General features: G+C 42.9%; 1 protein-coding gene across 8 annotated transcripts in view; it reads right to left on the bottom strand.

Annotated features, from left to right (window-relative positions):
* Nucleotides 1-24,151, bottom strand: part of LOC123767760 (terribly reduced optic lobes) — a 354,074-nt gene that overhangs the window by 52,094 nt on the left and 277,829 nt on the right. For all 8 annotated transcript variants that reach the window (XM_069310630.1, XM_069310627.1, XM_069310626.1 and 5 more), the window contains 7 exons: nucleotides 20,168-20,330; nucleotides 15,899-15,999; nucleotides 13,548-13,814; nucleotides 8,901-9,076; nucleotides 6,960-7,081; nucleotides 4,424-4,518; nucleotides 1,262-1,447 (listed from right to left, as the gene is read on the bottom strand). In XM_069310630.1, coding sequence (XP_069166731.1) covers nucleotides 1,262-1,447; nucleotides 4,424-4,518; nucleotides 6,960-7,081; nucleotides 8,901-9,076; nucleotides 13,548-13,814; nucleotides 15,899-15,999; nucleotides 20,168-20,330 — 1,110 coding nt within the window. The remainder of the gene's footprint in view (nucleotides 1-1,261; nucleotides 1,448-4,423; nucleotides 4,519-6,959; nucleotides 7,082-8,900; nucleotides 9,077-13,547; nucleotides 13,815-15,898; nucleotides 16,000-20,167; nucleotides 20,331-24,151) is intronic.

Raw genomic sequence — 24,151 nt, forward strand, 5'->3', positions numbered from 1 at the left:
TACTGCAAAAATTAAGCACTGAATGAAATACAAAGTCCTTTTTTGGTGGGCCCTAAGTACCTCCTGAAGCTAGTATTGCTAGTACAGAACTGCTAAGCCTTAGGAAAATGTAACAGGCCTCTTATACCCATTCTCACCTACCAGGAGCCAGGCCTATAATCTGGCTCTACAAGGAGGGGGTAGCTTGGAAACCAAGAAATCACCTTAATGTGGTTAGAGGATCAATATCACTGCTACTCAGTTTCTGACTAGGCTTCCTGCTTGATGATCTGGTCAATCAAGCTGTTAGATGCAGTTGCATGCATTCTGAAGTGTGAATTACAGCCTAGTTGATTATGCACCATTTGGAGGCATTTATCAAATTGCTTTTGAACACTGTAAAGGTTGATTAGTTAGAATCCTCCCTCACATTTAGTGGGAGGGTGTTTAGTCTTATGCCCTCACTCTTTATTGAATTGTCTTCAAAGAGTACTTATTACACCCCCTTTTACAATAAGGCTATTTTTTTATGTTTTACTATCCCACCTGGTCTAGCAAGGCGTTGTTTCAGTATGCAGATTTGGAACCATCCCCTCTAATATTTTCCAGGTGTAAATAATTATGCATCTTTCTTGCTATTGCAGATTGCATCTTATATAACATGGATGAGGAAGTGGATTACCTTCAGATACTTTTAGAGGTACTCCAGAAAGACTTAAAATCTCAGTTGAGTACCAGTTAACTAATATAGGACAACAGTCTTGTATTCGTTAGGCTCGAGTTGTAATCTCTGATGATCCAAGTGTTGATGATATGTTATTACCAGCACTATTGTGGTGATTGGGTTATGTGGTCACGAATGAATGTAAGCATGAACAGCTATATGGAGGAATATTCTTTACATCTATAAATTCTGGAATAATGTAGACCAGTGTAAAGATATATCTTATCAGAATTAGGACCACTGTGAGCTAATCCAAAACTCTGTGTAAGGATTGGGATATTAATGACTCTGAATGCCAAAAGTTGGAGAGAATATATTAAATATGTATAGTTTAAGAATCTACATATAATATTAGGTTAACAAACAAAATCTGTTAAGTCAAGGTAAATGATTCTGTGTATGAAGACTATAGGCTACAGTTTCTAGCAATGAGGACCTGTGAAAAATTATTAATGAAGTCTTCAAAATACCTTAACACATACAAATTATATTTTATATATGTTATCAATTCTTCATATCCACGCAATTAATACAATTTCAGGTTGCTGAACATCTTACCTTCTTTTCGGTCCCTGGAGAGTTTTACAGTATGCCACTGGTCGAGTTCTAAGGGCTGCCTGGAACGTATAACAGCTGGCCCAGACCCAACATCAAAGCGAAACTCGGCATAACCATCACTCATCCCAAACGACACAAAATCTCCATCCTCAGAACCAGCACGTTGACTGTTATACAGGATTAATCCTGAAAGTTGTTAATTAAAAATTATTTGTTTGCAATAATAATTTAAAATATTAATTTAAAAAAATTTAAGCTATATTGAAGTGCTAAATTTAACACTGAACATATGCAAATCTAAACTTGTACAGTATACATGTTTATCTACAACTGTCTAATTGTAGTTACACGATGAAAACAATGCTAATTGTGCCCCATTTTCTTTATACATTTTATCATATGCAGTTTTAAAACTAGCTGTATTTTGTTCAAAACAATTGTTTCCTACAATTTCCTCCATACCTCAACTACTCTATTATCGAAGAATCATTTTCTGATATTCTTTCTATACGAGTTCTTTATCTTGTACCTGTGTTCTCGTTCTATTTTTGGGCAGGTACTGTATCAAGATTTATCAACTTTATTAAACACTGATATATTATTATTTTGTATGTGGTGATGTGATCTTCATATTTTCTTCTATCTTCCAAATTAAATATCTTCTGTAAATCAAATCTCTCCTTGAAGGTGAACAGAGAGTCCTGGGATCCATTTTGTTGCATACCTTAAAACTATTTCTATTTTATCTACATGCTTCTTGAAATGTAAACATCACTCCACCAATGTTTAATTCTGCATCACATATATAATAATTTGTTTAACATTTGACTGTACATGCCTTTAAATGCTATTGTGGAGTTGGCTAGGGCTGCAAAGACCACACACTTTGCCACTAATATGGTCCTGTGGTAATGTACTAGATGTAACAGTCACATCAAAGTATCTTCTCTTGCCTGATTTTATTACAATTCACTTGCATATTCTAGTTAAGTTTAGATTTATATCCACTCTTTCCGTTCTCCATAGCATGACATTTTCCCTACATCACTGCATCACTGTTTTACACACATCAGCCATTTCTTCCTTTAACCCTCAAACCGCGCATATCGTATATAAATGATATCAGTGACAAAACCGAAACCACGCACATCATTTATATATGATTTCGTGTCTAGTGCTATAATTTAAACGCCCCGCCTGGGATAGGGGCAGCTATAGTACAGCCACAACCGATAGTTGCCAGATACCACCTAGAAAAAAATCCAGGCCAACATTCTTGGGTGTTAGGGCGTCAGTATTGGGCAAGCCACCAAGGCTGGCGCACGCAGCACGAGCTCACAGCACCGCTGTTCAGCTTGTGACCACAGCATCGCCTACAAATGCCATAATATATATGATACTGCTATTATTTAGCAGTGATAGTATTACTGAAGCCCACTGACTGTGATAAAACTGACCAGGATTCTGATAATAGCAGGATTGTGGTGATATTTAGCACTGTGCCCCATGGAGGGAAGAGTAAGGCTGTGGAGGGAGGGTTGTGGCGTCGTCTTCTGACTGTGTGTGGTCACCTTATATTGACTGCACTCACCATACCAGCTTAGTGGTTTGCTACGGTGAACACAAATGTAGATACTTATATTTAATGTGTGTATAGTGTGAAATAACAGCGAGAGGAGTAGGTTGGGAGCTGCCATTTTGGTTAGGGAGGAGCGTCGTCTGCACGACTTGGCATGTTGTTTACTGATGGCCACTATGGTCTTTGGGCACCATACCAGCTTATTTGTACAGGTATGGTGAATAAAACAGGTAGATACTTATATATAATGTGTGTATATAGGGTAATAACACCACAAACAATATTGTTGGACGAGAAATATTAGTGCGTCTGGCCTTGAGGGCAGTTGCCGATCAGCTGACTGTGTGAGGTCCTACGTCTTTGTGCCTTTACTCACCATACAAGCTTAGATGTACAGTTATGGTGAACAAAACATGTAAATACGTATATATAACGTCTGTGTATAGTGAATAAATGCAAAAACAGTATTGTGGGAGGAGAATGAGGGTGAGTGAAGTGGTGTTGAGGGAGAGAGTGGCAGTGAGTGGCTCGCTGGTGTTTGGCGGTCACTCCTCGTTGCTTTTTGACTCAAGACCAACTTAGTAGTTCGTTATGGTGAACAAAACATGCAGATACTTATATATAACCTGTGTATATAGTGTAACACAGCAAAACTATTTGTTTATTGTTTTATGAAAATAATAATTGAATAACTAATATGCACACCATAATTTTGAGTACAGAGATGGTTCACACATTTTATTATATAAATATACCACAATTCACTGTATGGAATAATATTACAGCAAAAAAACTAAGAAAAATCAATCAGACACATTGAAATAATTAGGTAATAATATATTTAATATTAATATATTTGTGGCAACTGCCATCTGACAGCTCGGGCGGAGTAGACCTTGTCTGGCGAAGGCTCTGCCTACGCCCCTTTTTTGCCACACTTCCCTACCCTATTGCGGCTAAAATATGGCACCTACAATTTTTTTGTTATTTTTTCCGTGATCAGGGAACAAAAATGAACACTTCTATAAGAAGAAAGAATTTTTTTGAATTTTTTTTTTGTTGCGCCTGTGGGTGTGAATTCCATTTGGGCCCCTAGCGGTTTGAGGGTTAATTGCTTAGTTTGTCTAGGTCAAACTGAAGGCTATTGCAGTCTTTTAAATCCTTGATTATTTGTTTTGAATTAAGCATCACTTGCAAACAGATTCATATAACTCCTATAACTTCCTGTGGTCAGTGGTCGACCTATAATTTGTAGGACCCTGAAGCTTGACCTATTATAGGACAATTTCACAACCAGCAATAAGGTCTGGGTAACCACTATTTTCTTCAATTCAGTTGTTCCATGACAGACCAACACAATTTTTTAAAATTTTAACCTCTACATCTCAGGTTTTTGTATACTGACTGAATTTTTTTGTTTATTTCACTATACATTCATGTATCCTATGACACTACTCATTTACCCCTCAGACCTATACTATGTTTAAGGCCTCCAATAAGTGCGTGTTCGAAAGTAAGTGTTGTAATCACATGAAAAGATTAACCAATGAATACAATTATGATGCATAAACATTATTACAAACCATTCTCTGACTCAGGCTTGAAGGAAATTTCCAGGGTAAAGGTCAGGTAAGCTCTTGAGAGTGTTGCCAGTGACATATACGATGATTCTTCAAACCTACAAAAAAAAGATTAATATTCATTAGAAGCCTATTACCTGTTTCTTCAGATGTTTTTTGTGTATATACAGTAATATAACACACTTTTAATTTTTTTGTTTGAAACTACTGCAGATAACATAACTAAATTTAATCAGTTGACATATATATATATATATATATATATATATATATATATATATATATATATATATATATATATATATATATATATATATATATATATATTATTAGAGCACAGATACCAATAATATAGTCTTTATTTAGGAAATTACACAGTAGGCCTATTATATACAGTATGGAAAAGGTATTCAATGCAAATAACATTTTATTAACACTTTTGCGTTCCCTGCATGCGCACCCTATTCTACCCCAAGGTGGGCCTAGCATTTCCCGTGAGCGCCTGGTTTGTGCCTCGGAGAGGCTATGGGATCTAGTAAGTTCAGTAGAACTTCAGTTTCAACCCTTTTAACCCTGTCGTAGCTCAGTCGATTAAGGCAGTGTCTGGGATGCTCCCGGACGCAGGTTCGAATCCTCGTCACGGCCCTTGTGGATTTGTTTAATATATATCAACCACTGCACTGCGCAAAGCACCTTAAGGCATCCTAAGTGTTGTGTGATTTTTTTTTTAATTAGGCCATATTTTAAGTTTTTTTTTTTTAATGTTTTCATCGCTCTTTGTGATTTGAAATGAAAATGATTGAGTTTGGACATTAACATTAGCTGAACATTTATAAAAACAACAAAAATATGCCCTTAACCACTTAACTGCACCAACCGAGTTTTCTCGGTCGGCGGGAAACTGCGCCAACCGAGAAAACTCGTTTTGATTTTTCGTAACCAATTCTAAATGTGTACGTGGTTGGTTGTGTACAAAATGGACTCTTAGGACCTCCAGTGAGAGGCAGCCATCTTGGAAAAAAATCCCAGAATGCCCTAGGGCTGCTGGCTGGGTTAGTACTGAATGAGCAACCATGGGTGGCGCACGCGCCTCTGGCTCCCAAACACCTGTCCGACGCGGTGTTGAAAGATAATACTCTGTCGGTGAAATTCAAACCTTATTGTTTGAAGAACATAAGGGTCATAATATTGGGGAAGCCAGGCGCAATAAGGACCTAACACAAAGGTCGGATGCAAGTGATACAGCACCTATGACGACGATATAGCAAGCGTATCCAGTTGTAGTTCTGAGTGTCACCCTTGCAATCCTATGCTATTTATTTACATGATACTTAGATGAATCGTTTTCTGCGTTCAGTGATGATGCATCTGATACAAAAAGCATAGATGAACAGTGTTAGCGGCTTCCATGGTGGTGTTTTCCATAGATATTTTCAAGAATACCTGAATCTCTTACCAACTGATGGACACTCTTGAGGTAAGCTGAATCTCTTCCTCTGTGGGACCATACAAAGCGATCTTTTCAAGACTACCTTACAAATTGATCTTTTCCTATAATCTTTTCAATACTACCTTACACTTTACAAGCTTGGCTACATACCACCTACAAGTACTAAAGCCAAGGGTGTACAAGAGTGTGTTATTTGCAAGCACACAGAACGAAGAAACTGGAAGCGAAAATTTGTGTGTATCTGGTGCACTGAGAGCGAAGTCGCGCTGTGTACCATGGGCTACTTCATTGATTATTACTCACTTCTGAAGTATTGAGTGTGTAATACAGTGTGTTACTGTGTAAATAGTGTGTGAAACTGTACATATTGTAATTTTAGTGAATTTTTAACAGGTAATATTGCGACAATAAACATTTATTGTGGACACATTACTGGCACATGTATCACAGTTCCATGGAACATTATGAACGTTCTACTGTATACATATTGTAAAGGACACAAATATGCATCATATACGATAAAAAAACAAATAAAACCGCATTGGAAATACATAAAACAAATAATTGAAAATATATTTGTGGCAACACCCGGTGCTTGAATGGCCCGCGCGACTGTGTCTGGGCGAGTCACGCACGGGCGACCAGGCCCTCATGACGTCACAGCGCATCTTGTCCACGTCCCTACAGCCAAAGTAAGTGGAATTTGGTACTTATTTTTACATAGACATGTTCAGGGAAGGGAATTTATCATTTTACGAAGAAAAAATAATTTTTGGGGAACACTTCATTTCATGCGCACCGGGAAATTTCTCAATAAACTCCACGCAGCACGGTGGTTAACAACTGCACCATGAAATTGTTGCCAAAAACAGGTGCGCAGAACAGAGGTTAATGAAAATACAAAATAATAAAATAATAATATTAAATAATAAAAGTTAAAAATAATAAATTAAGAAAATTTAAAATAATAAAATAATACAATTTAAAATAATAAATAATACAATAATAAATATTCATTAATAAGCAGCATCCAACCTATATATAAATGAACAGAGCTCCTGATGTACAAAAATTGACTTAAGTCATTACCTAGGAACAATTCCTGTGACAAGGAGAAGTATTGGAAGATCTAAACTTCTCTCTTCATTGCTACCTGTGCAGATGTATAAACCAGCATCTTCCGTGTGTACTTCTGGGATGTCTAAAACAGCCTGACAAAAATAAACATCAAATTAATGCATAATATAGAATGCATTAGAATGAAAAATATCTATATGTAAATACTTATTTGTGACTCTTTATCTGTGGCTGAAGAGGAAGACTTGTGATTGACGTGTTCTGTTGTCTTTCTTTAATTTAAGAGAAATATTGTTTCATGATAATATGGAATAACATCATAACTTGGTGGCATTCCATATCACTGTCATCTGTAACACACAACACATAATCTAGCCACATATGCTAGATTGGCCAACATCAGAACGGTCTTTAGAAACTTGTGTAAGGAATCGTTCAGAACCTTGCATACCACTTATATCAGACCAGTCCTGGAGTATGCAGCTCCAGCCTGGAGTCCATACCTAGTTAAACACAAGACAAAGTTAGAGAAGATTCAGAGACATGCCACCAAACTAGTCCCAGAATTGAGAGGTATGAGTTATGAGGAAAGGCTTCAAGAGCTACGCCCACATCCCTAGAAGACACACGAGTAAAGGGAAACATGATCACCACCTACAAAATTCTCAGAGGAATTGACAGGGTAGACAAAGACGAACTATTTAGCATAGGTGGAACAAGGGGACACAGGTGGAAACTGAGTACCCAAATGAGCCAAAGGGACATTAGAAAGAACTTTTTCAGTGTCAGAGTAGTTAACAAATAGAATGCATTAGGCAGTGATGTGGTGGAAGCTGACTCCATACACAGTTTGAAATGTAGATATGATAGAGCCCACTATGCTCAGGAACCTGTGCACCAGTTGATTAACAGTTGAGAGCTGGGACCAAAGAGTCAAATCTCAACCCCTACAAGCACAACTTGGTGAGTACATACACACATTAGCATGTATATATAGCTAATCTCGATTTTATGTTTGCCAGTGTGGGTCTTTGTTAAGAATCTTGGAGGAAAATTAGAACGTTTCATGATATAGAATTTTATTACATAATAAATTTAAATCGTGAATATACAGTATAAAAATCAATTAAATGAGACGAATGCTTTAATATACTGCAATAATATTACCCAACGGACTGGAAACAAAGGGTCATAGTCAGAGAGGTTAAGTCACACTGTAGAGGAGTAGAAATTTGTATTCCTCAGGGCTCAGTTCTAGTAAGGGTGATTAACACTGTATATAAAACACTTGTTATTTCTAGTGTACAATTGTAGAAGGGCAGAGACTCAACAACACTCACTCAGAACGATCTCACACCCAGGTCTGCATGTTATCACACAGCTTGTATTTCATGCCAATCATTAAGTACCATACAAATCCTGAAGAGCAGAGCATCTACATGTATTAACAATCTGCCATTACTTAAGTTCACACCCTCTCATTAACCTACACACTTAACATATATAACTACAACTTCATATCATCATCTCCACGTACTTTACTTCTCGCAAGCTGTATGTGATTAAATTAGCTCTGTCAAACTAATATACATATACATTTCACTTCTTGAGGACTTGGTAATAATATTTACTCCTGTGGTAATGAGCTACCTAGGTGTATGCTCCCAGACTACCAGCTGATGATGATGATGGTCACCTTAACAACTCAATACAAGCAATCTTTAAATACAAGTCAAGAAAAAACCTAACAAATAACAGGGACTTGCAACAATGCAAACCCATGTAGGTTCAAACTATGACAGTGTGAATCTAATGAATAAGTCTCAACATTTTATACAATATAGAGGTTCAAAGAGGGTAGGTAAGGACTGCATGAGTTTGATATTATCTTGTATGTGAGTGAGCAACAAAATTTTGCTGAATTGTTAAATATAATAAAAAGTAGTTACTCACATCATGAACAAGTGAATTTGATGGTAATTTTCCTCCTTGTTTATTCCATGTGTATGATACTGGAGGTGGAAGTGACACACGACACTCCATCACTGCCCGTAAACCATGGGCTACAGATCTTGTTTCCACTGAGCGTGTATTTTGGCCAAACCCAATATTTTCAGTTGATATTAATTCTGTAATACAAAATCCATGATGAGACAAATATCATGAGCGTGCTAAAAATTAAATCAAGATGATAGTTAAGTATAGCAATTTGGAACAATTTAATAATGAATAATTTACTAATAACAAATACCAGTACCAGTATCTCACCAGTATTATCCAGTCATCACATGAAGCATGATATAAGATTGAAAAGATTGTTAATAATCTTTGTCAGGGACACTTTCACCTTTAAAATAAACCTTAAGAAAATAATGTTAATAACTAAATGTGTTTTGATTGCAGCAGAATGAGAAAGATAACTTCATCAGCCGAATCACACATTTGAAGCAATATCATCATATGTATACAGTATTCTTGAAAAGAAAGATGCCCCCCCCCCCTAGTTTGTATATATACTGTATATTAAACCATGTACATACAGAGGGATGGAAAGCATAAATGTGGGTTGTGTGACGGGAGCGAGGGGTGTGGGTGGGAATGTTCATGTATCAATGCTTAATTATTTTGTCAATAACAGCCTCTTAGTTATTTGACCACCAGGTGAATTTTAGTTGACCACCTGGTGAATTTTAAATTATTTAGTGTCAGAGTTGGTAAAAAAAAAAAGAGAAAAATCATGTGGCTCCTTGGAGCTATCGGACTGATATACGCAATATTAGTCTGGAGCTTCAGTCATTTGAGTTTTACCTACCGGGGACCATGAGCTAGAACCTGGCCCCCCCCTCAGAGAGGCATAGGTACCAATGGTCCAAGGAAAATTCCCTTGTATTTGGGGGTTATCCCAAATCTGCCATCGACCAGGATTAAGCACCCAGAATGGAAGGCATCTCAAAACAAACCCCATATGATAGGAAAATTAAAAAAAAAAAAAAAAAACAACTCCCCCCATCCCCCTCCCGGGGAGGGAGTGTTATGCAGACGGATGCATGGCGATTGTGGTGATGTAATGTTATTTCTTTATTTTTAATTGGGGAGTTCTGTTTGCTAGTTTGGCTTTCGGTTTGCAATTTTTGACCAGCAGTAGTTTTGAGATTCCTACCTTTCTGGGTGTCTAACCTGATAGATGGCAGACAAAGACTGCTTCCAATTACACGGGGGTGTCTTTAGGCCATAGCTCCTTGTGCCTCTCTTGAGGGGACCAGGTTTTGGCTTTGGTCCCCGGTAGGCTTAGAACTCCATCAATTGACTGTTGCCACGGTCTAATATACACACATCAGCCTGGTATGGCTCCGGGGAGCTGAAGGGGCTCTCCACAGAAAACTTCTATTAAATTTAAATAACTAAGTTGGCCCATATTAAGGCAGAAAACTTTTTTTTTAAACCAGCCTGGGTTTTGTAAGCTAAAAAACCCAGCCTGGGCAGATAAGTGGGCACCTACCACACCAACCATGCTTAAATGTTCAAGATCTTGTCTCATATTTGAATTTGAAGCTGTGAACAGAAATGGCTTGCACAACTTTTTTTTCAGCGCATTCCAAAAGTTTCCATTGAGGAAACTTGTGGAATGCAGTTTCTTTGGTCTTCTATTGATTTTACCCAGAAATTTAATTGTTGGAGACAATTAACTCAAGGAGTTAGAGCTCAATGATTGATATTTCCCAAAAGATACTTGATGAAAATTGTAATTTGCAAAGTTTGTAGAAAAACTGATACTTTTTTGAAAAACAAAATAAACAGACTTAAAAAGATGCATAGTAAGATGTGTTGCAAATTGTGTATGTATGAAACACTTTGGAATCTATATAAAGCAAATGCCAACATAAAATGATATAAAAAACCAGCAATGAAGGTAATGAAACGCCATTTTCTGCGTAAGACCCGGAGGCTCCCCAGAGCTTACTAGGCTGATATGCTAATGTCAGACTTTAGTATCTGTCATGTGTATGGAGTTCTATAGGCCTATTGGGGACCATGAGCCAGAACCTGGCCCCCCTCAGAGAGGAATGGGGAGCAATGGCCTACAGAAACCCCCATGTGGTTGGAAGCATTCTATGTCTGCCATCGACCAGGTCAGGCACCCAGAAAGGTAAGTGTCCCAAAACAAACCCCAATTATGGTGAAAATTGCTACCAAAAGCCGAACAACTGGATAGAACTCCCCAAAAAGAAACGAGCATGATGTCACATGTCGCTGCATCGCTGTCTGCACAGCTTCCCCCTCCCGAAGGAGGGGGAAGGGGGAGCCCCAGACCCCTCATGCTGGCTATCCACCCATCAGTTCTGAAGCCGAATGTCAAAACGCGCGAAAAAAAAACACCGACTGGGGCAAGGGAGGGATGCGGGGAAGCCTCCGGGTCTCACCCAGAAAATGGCGTTTCATTACATTCAACGGTGGTTTTCTGGGGAAGCCCCTTTGGCTCCCCGGAGCTAACTACCCACAGAGGAAAAGTAAAGGAACATACCCGGGAGGCAGTCGCTGCTCACTCCTCAACTCGAAGCTGAGACAACCGGCTGCAACTGCCGACCCAAAATGACACAAGCCCGCCTAGGCCCAGGAATGTTCACGAGATAACGAGCAGTCAGACCCTGTTCGGCCGTCAAAATCTCCGCGCCCCAATGTCAGCCCAGGACATGTTGCCAAAAACGGCAGCAAGAGCAGCGAACTTGGAAACTTCATGGTCATGGGATAGACCGCAAGCTGGGTAGCCTTAACAACCGTGTGGACGACCTGGGAAACTCACATCCGCGAACAGGGAAGAAGGGAAACTGGATCAACCTAAAGTGCGTCCCCGAACACAGAGGCTGTGGCACACAAATAATGGTGGAGGGCTGCAACCGGACACAAAACATGATGCAACCCCCCCCCCCGGCCCGAACAGCCAAGCATCAACAACTGAAGGACTCTTTCCGGAAACCAGCAGTCTCATTCCTTGCCAGAAAAGAAGAAGGAGATGGCTGCAGATGAACAAACCTATCGGCACGACCCAAGGAGCAGAACACCCCTGTGCCGAACGAGAACATGAAGCTCACCGACCCGACCCCTAGAGGCCAATGCCAACAGAAAAAGAGCCTCCGAGAAACAAACCTGAGCCGAAGGGGCCACAACAAACCATGGAGAAGAAAGAAAAGAGAGCACCCTGTCCAATGACCAGGACGGCTTGGGCAGCGCATGAGCAGACTGGAGGTGAAACGACACATAAGACAGCTTGTGAAACGGCACAGATGTAACACCAATTCTGAAAGCAAGCTGAAGCGGCTCTGAAAGCGCCACACGATACGAGGCGACAGTATGGGGCAATATGACGGCCTCGAACCTCCACAAGAGAAGGACAAGACCACGCCAACAAATGCAGCTACCTAAGAAGGGACAGAAGGAAAAGGAAGGACTGCCAAAAAAACCCACACTGCCGCCAAGAAGAAGCACGTAGGTGGGACACCATCAATGAAGCCACCCAACCACCAAAAGAAGGTGAAAAACCCGAGGCAGAACCAAACCAGTTCTGTCAGATCCGCCATGGGCCAATCGAGCCTAGGAAGACGCAGAGCCGTGGAAGATCTCTGAACAACAACTAGGTAAGTACTGTACAGAGAATCCAATGTATATGGAAGGGCTAAGACAGGCACTGCAAGACGGGCAAGGAATACTTAGTACACAGGGGTCAAGAACCAAGGCAGACCCCCCACCAGGCAGATAAAACAAAAAGAAATAGAAAACCCCACAAGAGGACAGTGTATCCAGGCGGAACAGAGCTGGCCGCCATGATTGGTGAAAACAAGCTGCGCAGTACCCTGTGGCTTAGCCAGCACAAAACTGCCCCCTCACCCTAAGGCGAACAAGGAAGACAGAACACCCCAGCACACAAAGGGTGACTGAAACCCAAGGAGCTTTGGGAAGGTAACCCCAAGCCCCAAGGGCAGTACTTACAGGGCACCTAGGGAAGGAAACCCTAGGCGCATGCAGCCCGAGTACTGGGGAATCACTCTCGGCTCACACACCACCTAGAAGACAGTCACCACACTCTAGGTACAGTGCTGAAACAACCACTGGAGCCGGAGCACATGACCATTGCCTATAACATCAGCCTCAGAACTGAAGGGTGGATAGCAGGGCGGGGGTCTGCGGCTCCCCCTTCCCCCTCTCGGGGAGGGGGGAGCTGCGCAGTGGTGCAGCAACGTGTGACGTCATGCTCATTTGCTCGTTTCATTTAGGGGAGTTCTATCCACTTGTTCGGCTTTTGGTAGCAATTTTCACCAGAATAGGGGTTCGTTTTGGGACGCTTACCTTTCTGGGTGCCTGACCTGGTCGATGGTAGACATAGAATGCTTCAAACCACACGGGGGTTTCTATAGGCCATTGCTTCCCATGCTTCTCTGTGGGGGCCAGGTTCTGGCTCGTGGTCCCCGGTAGGCCCAAAGAACTCCATACACATGATTGATGACAAAGTCTGACAATAGCATATCAGCCTGGATAAGCTCCAGGGAGCTGGAAAGGCTCCCCCCAGAAATTACTATTATTACTAAAAGACTACATGGAGCATACCTTGAACTACTAGTGCAAAGCTGTCTTCAAAAACACCACTGGCTGTTGTAACTGTACACATATATATTCCACCATTATCAGACTGCACATTGACAAGTCTGAGGAGGTTGCCTCGACGTTGAGCATTGTATGGAAGATCAGAGCTTACTCTTGACCAAGACACAGCAGCAGCTGGGTCCCCACCCACCTCGCACGTAAGCTCTATATCATCACCAATGCGTACGTTGGAACGGCTGGGACGGATTCTGATATCTACAGCCTGAAGTCCTGCCATAAGCATAAATTATATTAGCTATTAAATCTGTCAAAAATATATATATACAGTACAGTATATACAATGTTAAAAATTAACAATCTTATATCCATAATGTTAAATTGGTGAATCAGAAAGCATAGGTGTTAAAATGTATTTCTATGAAAATAACATTAATAAATGTTTGTTATAATATCAGTTAAGAGCTCATACAAAAAATGCCTTTTTTGAGCAAGTCACTAGGTTTTCCCCATAGTACATTTCCACTGTTTCTGTACGAACTGTAACTTGCTGTTAGGCAGGGCAACATTCTAGTACTGGTCACACCAAAATGGCATGAAATAGATAAAATCTAAATCTTTACAAACTCTCTCTGGCATCAAAGAGACCACCAAGGAGTGCTCTATTTAATATATAACTAATTTACCTGGTCACCTGCCAGCCTACAAGAGAATGCAGTGAAATGCCATTTTCTAGATGAGCCTTGGTAGCTCCCTAAAACTATACTGCTGAGTTGGCTCCCAACTACTATGTCGGATCTAAAATTAAGTTCTGTTTGTCCGACTGAGGATCAGATCTAGAACATAGGCCCCGCTCCTTACAGAAGCACAGAGAGAGGGTTACACTCCTTCACCCATCCAAGAAACCATCTGAAAAGTCAGTGAACCAATTCAGACCAATACTTGGTTCAAAGAGACCAAAGCCTTGAAACTGCCAAATGAACTCCCCCAAGTAATGCAAACAAATTCTCAAAATTCTCAAAACGAGAGCAAGATTGTTTCAGGTCTCACCCAATCTTTCAAGTCAATTCTGCAGCAGATGTGAAGAGGACCACATAGAGAAGATTGTGGGAGGAGCCTATGCTACTCTGTCCAAATTCAGAATTGCCTTTAAATACATGGATGGTGAAATACTTAAGCAATTGTTCACAACTTAGAGAGACCAAAGTTGGAATATGCAGCAGTTGTATGGTGCCCATATCTTAAGCACATCAACAAACTGGAAAAGGTGCAAAGACATGCAGCTAAATGACTTCTAGAATTGAAAAGAGCTATGCAGAGAAGTTAGAGCCATTAAATATGCCAAAGCCAAAAGATAGAAGAAATAGAGGGGATATGGTCACTACATACAAAATAGTGACGAATTGACAAACTTGATGAATTCTCGAGACCTGGAACGTCGAGAACAAGAGGTCATAGCAAGGTCATTACAAAATTCACTTTCACAACAAGAGTGCCAGACGATTGAAAAAAATGTCTGGGAGACACGATGCCATGTCTCCCAGTCTGGGTTCTCTTCTTTGTCCTATTATCTGTTGCCTTTCCTTCCTGATAAGTCCCATTTTTGTGTCTCTGTAGTGGGCTAACTTCAGGAAGCCACCAGGAGGCTCTTTCCAGAAATCGAGCAATGAATATAATGAAATGTCTCTTTCTGGAGGAGCCCCAGTGGTGGTAATAGGTACTAAAGTGTCTTGAACTAGTTTGACTGGATCCCTTGTTCTGTTTTAATAGCTTGTGAAGGTGTTTGGAAGCTTTGTTTTCTCTTAACCTTCTAGTTATCTGTAAGGCTTCACTGACTTTTAGGAGGCTTTTTCTGTTCGTGTGGTGGATTGTTACCCATTCCCTGCACCTCTGTGAGGGAGGATCAGGTTCTGACTCTGGTCCCCTGTAGGCCAAACAGAACTTCCGTGACTAATGTGACCTTATAGTATGGAGCAATCTCTGCAATATAGCTTCAAGAAACTGCCAGTGCTCCTCCAGAAAGAGTCATTTCATCACATTGAACACTGACTTTAATAAATTTGTAAAGGCTATTCACTGCATATTTTCAGAAACATTGAATTTTAAGCTATGTACTAGCTAATTAATTCCTGGAACCAATACACACAAAAGAAACAATTTATTTGTACATTATTTGCAATGCAACTCAGGTAAAACATAAATTGAAGTTGTAACACAAACTACAGGAAGCAAGCAGGAAAGTGAGATCTTTGCATGCATAAGAAGTCTCAATATACTAATGGTAACTATGCTCATCTAGTGACGATTGTGAGGTGAACTACGTTCATGCAGGTCATTGTGCATTTGCTGGGACTCACTCTTTACAGTGAGGGTGATGACATCAGAGATATGGTGTCCAGCAGGTGTGATGGCCTCACACTGATATCTGCCGCCATCTTCAGGTCTGATGAATGGCAGTCTGAAATTGAATAATAATTTATTATAATGAAAAATAAATACTTACTAAATGGATATTTCATATTACATGGATTTGTGTTAAAATTATTGGATTAAAATTTGCATCAGATCTAATTATAAATGTACAAAATGGTATGAAGTGATTACTGCGAAGTTTTCTACTTAGTCACTCCCTAAGGTAAGAACCTACCTATGTTTCGAAGGAATCATGCAATTAAGGCATGTAAACATTCTGCACTGCCATGGTGAACTTTTAAAACTGTCCCTGTCAGGTAATACTGGCACTAACAAAACCCAGAGCACAGTCAATCCAGCCTAAAATGCAGACAGACAAGTGATGTCTATAAACCTAAAAACTCTTTTTCAGGCACAACTTGCCAATTACTGCACCCAGGTTAACTACCTAAGTAATGCTAGGTAATTTCTACAGATAACCACCAGATCACAGCACCAACACCACAACAATATACTCCAGCCCAACCATCTCTCACTTAAATCGGATTCATCTCAAGAGAACAATACCTTTAGTTAAGTGGCCTGTATTATGCTTTGGAACTTTGTGTAGTGGGCTTATTCTATGTTAGTGAGCACTTCTTGAATGCATTTTGACAAGCTAGTTAACCCTTAGACCGTGCATATTACCACAAATATAGGGGGCATAGTAGCAAAAAATATTCAAATTATGTAAAAATAACTTTAAAAAGCTAAACAAATCTCCAACTTATTGGCTTCAGTGTCATGAAACTTTCATCAAAATATTTTCAGAAATTGATTTTAGAATTATTTCTGTAGAGAGCCCCTTCAGCTCCCCAGAGCTATACCGGGCTGATGTGTATATATTAGACCGTGGCAACAGTCAATCTAAGGAGTTCTAGGCCTACCGGGGACCAGAGCCAGAACCTGGCCCCCTCAAGAGAGGCACGAGGAGCAATGGCCTAAAGACACCCCCGTGTAATTGGAAGCAGTTTTTGTCTGCCATCTACCAGGTCAGGCACCCAGAAAGGTAGGAATTCCAAAACAAACTACTGCTGATTAAATAAATTTGCAAACCGAAAGCAGAACTAGCAACAGAACTCCTCAATCAAAACCAAGGAAACAAGTATGACGTCACCACAAACGCCGCACATCCGTCTGTGCAACCCCCCTCGTCCCCGGGAGGGGGATGGGGGGGGGGTGTCCCAGACCTCCACGCCGGCAACACTCCTCAATTCAAGAGGCTGTTTTGTTGGTGACGGTCGATCGCTCTGGCTCCACTCTTTGCGCAGTGCTGCAGTGCGGTGTTGTTGCTCTGTCTTAATGGTGGTGTGAGCCAGACGTAACACAAGAGTACTGGGGCTGCATGCACCTAGGGCTGCCTTCCCCAGGTGCGCTGTAAGTACTGCCTTTGCAGCTTCAGGGTTATCTTCCATGAGCCACTCAGGAGCAGCTACCTCCGTGTGGCTCTGTTGCTGCTCGGTGATTGCCCGCCCTTGGGGGTTCAGCTGGGGTGGTTCTTACTCCTGTTTTCCCTTGGGTTAGAAGGTACTTTCGTCACTGGCTGGGGCGCGATACTGCGCAGCAGTCTGATATACGCATAGCGACCGGTTCTGTTCTCCTGCAGACGTGCTCTTGCAGGGTTTTTCTTTTTTTTTTTTTTTTTTTTTTTTTTGTTTTGCCTGGCGGGGGTCTGCCAGGTTTGGTGGTAGGACCACTGATAGGTTTTTGGTGACCTTCCACTAGGTTCCCGTGCTTACACATGTCGCAGGGGTTCAGCTTTAGATTGTTTTCTCGATAGCTCTGGAATAACCGGTTAAAAGTACCTCGCCTGGGCTTCCCTTAGCAGTAAGCCTAAGGGCCCTGGAAACCCCCACTGGGGCTCAGTGGTCCAATGTAGGAGACCTCTGAGTCCCACCTCGCCTTGTGCGAGTTTGAAGGTTGCTTTGTTCCTCTGTTTTGGGCTGACACTTATCGTCTGCCTCCGCCTTGCTGCTTGTTGGGGTCAGTGACACCTATGACCCAAAGTCCTGCAAGTGATGTTCTTTGCTTGTACTCCATTCACCAAGTCCACTGAGACTGATATTTGGGTGCAGGCAGCTTTAGCGTTGCATGCAAGGTTTAATTTGCCACGACGTACGAGGTTGGTTGCCTTTCCGGATGCCCCTCAGCTGCCCCACTGAATTATACTGGTAGTGAGACTCGGGCGGCTTCGGGGATTACCCCTTCTGGATTGGCGGTGGAGGCATTCAAGCCCAGTCCTCCTGCCGGAGCTTTTGGGCCACGCCAGTGAGCCCCCCTTCATCCCTGCTTTTCCGGTGGACCCTGCTCTTTCTCCAAAGGCAGAGAGTTTGGAGGACAACACAGCCATGGGTCCTAATGTGGAGGATTCCAGGGCTGGGGAGGAGTTGACTTGGGGGGGGGGGGGGGGTGAGGCCTGAGCCTCCTTGTCCCTGCTTGGGTGTTTGGTACCCTCGGCACAGGGCTTGTTGTTACAGGGGGAGGGTTTTTCCTTTCCCTCTCTCTGTACGATTTTGTTATGAGTTCGACTCCTCCCCGGGTTCGGGTCCGAGTTCCCTTGGATTTTTCGGTTCCCTCCTGGAGGTTTTTGGCTTCCCACATCCCAGCGAGGAAGGTGTGGGAGGCTCCTTGCGGCTTACCTCCTTCGAGACCTGAATTGCTCCTCGATAATGAAGCTTTCTCTTTGAGTTTGGCTCCTCTTTTTCTTTATTGGCTGCGTTACAAGGTGCCGGAGTCTTCCTGGCTGGCAGACTACCTTTTCTTCTTTGGGGGGCTTGGCATTCGTCCTGTCGGAATGCACACTTGAATGGCGAGAGTTGCCTACAGTCATTCAGGTTTTCCTTGGGTGTGAGCTGGAGCACCTCAAGGTGTGCTAGTTCGCTCCCATCTTTCCTTATGATGTCGGCCACATGCGGCTTCATGTGCAGGTTCCCTCCCTTTCGGCATCCCTAGTGGCCGAGGATTTGTGCGCCCATGGGCACTTGGCTTTGGTCTTGCGCTTCTTTTCCCTGCTGGAGCTGTCTTCGAACTGTCTCGTACTGGGTGTGGAGGAGCTGGGTTCCAGGCCAGGGTCCGGTGTGCTTGCTTTGGCAGCTCGGGTGCCGGCTGCTTTGGTGAAGTTGTATGCTCTGTTTCCGAGGGAGGCGATGTCTGATCTTTGCTTCTTGCCTCGTGTGCTGGCAGGCGGTGCTCGTCCAAATTCAGCCAGTCTTGGGCCCTGGCTCTTAGATTTTCATCACCTTTTTATCCGTTGCTGTTTGCAGAGTCTGCGATGGTGCTTTTTCTGCAGGCAGCTTCGTCTAGTTGACGGCCATTGTCGGACTTGTAAGTTCTCAGGTAAGGCCATGGAAGTCCTGCCCGGAAGGGTCGTGGGTCATGGCAGTAGGTATGCCAAAACACAGCAGAGAGAATTGCCAGGAATTGAAGGTAACTAGCAAAACAGGCACTGGGGACACTCATCAAAAGAACAAGTATATTGTGCAGCTGCAAAACAGGGATGCACATGGTGGTGACAGTGTACCATATGGACAAGCACACGAACCCCAATGCACTCATAAACCATGTCGTGGCACAGTAAACTTAGGCACAGCTGGGAACATCTCGTGCATAGGTTCGAACCCTCATTACTGCCCTTGTGGATATGTTCAAGTAATATATGTACACCCGCACGGTGGTGCTTGCGTCTAGGGAGTCCATGGATGCGGGTTTGAGTCCATCATATGATCAAGGAGCCGCAGTTGTCCAGGTGTGGGAGTGTCCTCCGCGGCCTCAAAGCCTGCATGTCAAACTCCTAGACGCTGGTCTCATTTCTGAGACCTGGAACTTCAAGAACAAAGAGGTCATAGATTAAACTAACTAAACAAAGATACCAAAGAAATATAAGAAAGTTCATTTTCGCAAACATAGTGGTAGACGGTTGGAACAAGTGAGAAGCTGGTGAAGGCCAAAACATCAGTAGTTTCAAAGCATTATATGACAGAGTGCTGGGTAAGATAGGAGAAATCTCAGCCTGATAGCTTAAGAGAACTACCAGGAGATACCGAACAAATGTATCCACTAAATATACTTTTCACCCACAAAATATACTTATAAATCAGGTGTCTTGTACACTGGTAAATATGGTTTATGAGCACTGTAATTAATACTAAAAATATTTTCTGATGGTTGTAGAATACCTGAGGATATTGCCCACCCGTACAGCTCCATGGGGAATTTGACCTCTAATACGAGTCCATCTTATGCTATTGGGGTCGATTCCTGAGAAGTCACAGCGTAGTTCTGCTGCTTGAGTAACATACGCTTCAGCATACTGTGCAGATGCTGTCAATCGTGGTTCAACTGAAATACAAAACGCAAATGTCAGAATTTATTATTCAATATGTCAGAAAATTGTAATTAATATTAATTAACTATAAAGGTAAGCATTCAGATATTTTCCTTATTTTAGGCATTCCATAAGTTCACTTTGATCTAATGATCTGCATTGTAAATATCCAGCACTGAATGTAATGCAATACCTTTTTCTGTGGCCACATGGTAACTCCCTAAAATTACAACATGTCAGCATTCAAGCCTTGGGAACACACCAGGACTCTTAAAACCCGCAAGAGTCTACCAGAGACCACGACGAGAATCTGGCCCCCCCCACTCAAAGAGGCTTAGGTCTACCAATACATCCAGATCCCCATGCAACTAACTAGTAAAGGTCTCCTGCACAGTACAGACACTGAAAACGTCCACCAACTTGAGGTGCACCTTGAGGTCCACTGCAGCAACTGAGGCAGACAACTTGGGCACTATGACATGGAACTGCCATGTCCCAACCTCAAATAAGAAGGCCAGCACATACAAGACAACCTTTATCATCTTGAAGAAAAGGCCTAGATAAACATGAAACACTGAGCTGACCTTGAGGAATGTGAAAAAACCAGTGTTGAATGTAATGAAACACCATTTTCTAGGCGAGTCCCGGAGGCACCCTGGAGCTTACTAGGCTGATATGCTTATGTCAGACTTTGGCATCAGTCATGTGTATGGAATTCTTATGGGCCTACCGGGGACCACGAGCCAGAACCTGGCCCCCTCTAGAGAGGCAAGGGAAGCAATAGCCTATAGAAACCCCCATGTAATTGGAAGCATTCTATGTCTGCCATCAACTGGGTTAGGCACCCAGAAAGGTTGGCGTCCCCCCAAAAAAACCCTATTCTGGTGAAAATTGCAACCAAAAGCCAAACGAGTGGATAGAACTCCCCAAACAAAAAACGAGTAAACTAGTATGACATCACCCGTCGTCGCGTCGCTGACTGCGCAGCCACCCCCCCTTCCCGGAAGGGGGGGTGGCTGCCCCAGACCTACTGTGCCAGCGATCAACACCCTACTTCTGAGGCTGGATGTCAAAACACGGGAAAAAAACGCCGACTGGAGGGAGAGGGGGATGCCGGGGAGCCTTCAAGACTCGCCAAGAAAATGGCGTTTCATTACATTCAACGCTGGTTTTCTAGGGGAAGCCGCCCCTTACGAGACCCAGAACCTCGCACAGAGCAAACAAAGCACCGACCAGACGAAGGCGGGTCCGAAGGAGGAGCTAAACCTGAACCTGACACCAGTGGCCTACCCCAATGAGAGGAACCCTGAGCCTTGGCACGACCCTTCCAGGAAGGCCCACCACACGGGACCCCCGGAGAACCAGCAAGTCCGACATAGGACGGCAAGAAGCCAAAGCAGCCTGAATATACTGCGCAACGGCTGAAGCTTCAAACAAATCCTAAGAGCCAAGGCCCAAGAGGATTCCACAGAGGAAGCAAGCACCGTCTGCTGACACGCAAGCCAGGAGGCATAAAACAGAGCCACCGCATCCCATAAGGTTGGTGCGAAAAGCTTCAGCAAGGCAGTTGATAAGCGAGCCGCCGAGGAGTGGGAGCCGGTCGGCCGAGCAGACAGCACACTGGACTTGTGATCCTGTGGTCCCGGGTTCGATCCTGGGCATCGGTGAGAAACAATGGGCAGAGTTTCTTTCATCCTATGCCCCTGTTACCTAGCAGTAAAATAGGTACCTGGGTGTTAGTCAGTTGTCACGGGCTGTGGAGGCCTGGTCGAGGACCAGGCCGCGGGGACACTAAAACCCCGAAATCATCAAGATAAACTCAAGAATTTCAAGATAGGCCAAGGCGCCAGACCCAGGAACAGCCCCAAGTGGCCCCACATCTTCCGTGAGCCAGTCAGAAGACAGCTCCAGGAGGGAAAAGAAGCGCAAGGCCGCAACCAAAAGGCCCCGAGCGTGCAAGTCCTCCGCCACCTGCGCTGCCGAAAAGGAGGGAACCTGCACATGGAGCTGAACGACACCAACATTCCAGGAAAGAGCAGGAGCAAACAAGCACTCATTAAGGTGCTCAAGGTCCCCCCCCCCCCCAGGAAAACCTGAAGCATCGTCGAAGCCTCCCACCACTCAAGCGTGTGGGAACGGCAGAAGGAGTGCCAAGCCTCCAAGGCAAAGACAGGACAGTCCGCCAGCCAGGACAACTCCGGAACCTCATAACGGAGCCAGAAAAGGAACGAAGTCCTGAACTTGAAAAGGGACGAGGGATCCATTGCCGAGGCATAATCCGGGTCACACAGGAGGAACCAAAGCACCTGGGGGAACACGGAACCGAACCAGGGGAGGGCCAGACACCAAATCCAACTCGTACACAGAGGGGGGAAAAGAAAAACCCACTCCTTGTAACAGTAGGCCCCGCTCAGAGGGTGGAAAAACCCAGGCGGGGTCCAGCAGGGCACAAGACCTCTAAGTCAGCCCCTCCCCAGCCCCATGGTTCTCTTCCGCAGGACCCGAGGCCGAGTCCTCCCCCCAAGCACCGACCCCACTAGACAAGAGATGGTTGGGTTGACTGCATCTATCTAGACCTAAAAAAGGCTTTTGACAGAGTTCCACATAAGAGGTTGTTCTGGAAACTGGAAAATATTGGAGGGGTGACAGATAAGCTTCTAACATGGATGAAAAATTTTCTGACTGATAGAAAAATGAGGGCAGTGATCAGAGGCAATGTATCGGATTGGAGAAATGTCACAAGTGGAGTACCACAGGGTTCAGTTCTTGCACCAGTGAAGTTTATTGTCTACATAAATGATCTACCAGTTGGTATACAGAATTATATGAACATGTTTGCTGATGATGCTAAGATAATAGGAAGGATAAGAAACTTAGATGATTGTCATGCCCTTCAAGATGACCTGGACAAAAGTAAATGGAGCACCACTTGGCAAATGGAATTTACTGTTAATAAATGCCATGTTATTTAATGTGGAATAGGAGAACATAGACCCCACACAACCTATATATTATGTGAGAAATCTTTAAAGAATTCTGATAAAGAAAGAGATCTAGGGGTGGTTCTAGATAGAAAACTATCACCTGAGGACCACATAAAGAATATTGTGCGAGGAGCCTATGCCACGCTTTCTAACTTCAGAATTGCTTTTAAATACATGGATGGTGATATACTAAACAAATTGTTCATGACTTTTGTTAGGCCAAAGCTAGAATATGCAGTGGTTGTGTGGTGCCCATATCTTAAGAAGCACATCAACAAACTGGAAAAGGTGCAAAGACACGCTACTAAGTGGCTCCCAGAACTGAAGGGCAAGAGCTACGAGGAGAGGTTAGAGGCATTAAATATGCCAAAATTAGAAGACAGAAGAAAAAGAGGTGATTTGATCACTACATTCAAAATAGTAACAGGAATTGATAAAATCGATAGGGAAGATTTCCTGAAACCTGGAACTTTAAGAACAAGAGGTCATAGATTTAAACTAGCTAAACACAGATGCCGAAGAAATATAAGAAAATTCACTTTCGCAGAGTGGTAGACGGTTGGAACAAGTTAGGTAAGAAGGTGGTGGAGGCCAAGACCGTCAGTAGTTTCAAAGCATTATATGACAGAGTGCTGGGAAGACGGGACACCACGAGCGTAGCTCTCATCCTGTAACTACACTTAGGTAAAGTCGTGAACAATTTCTTTAGTATATCGCCAGCCATGTATTTAAAAGCCATTCTGAAGTTAGAAAGCGTGGCATGTAATTACCTAAGTGTAATTACCTAAGTGTAGTTACAGGATGAGAGCTACGCTCGTGGTGTCCCGTCTTCCCAGCACTCTTTGTCATAT

This window comes from Procambarus clarkii, chromosome 67 (assembly GCF_040958095.1).
Source record: "Procambarus clarkii isolate CNS0578487 chromosome 67, FALCON_Pclarkii_2.0, whole genome shotgun sequence".
Taxonomy (NCBI): Eukaryota; Metazoa; Arthropoda; class Malacostraca; order Decapoda; family Cambaridae; genus Procambarus; species Procambarus clarkii.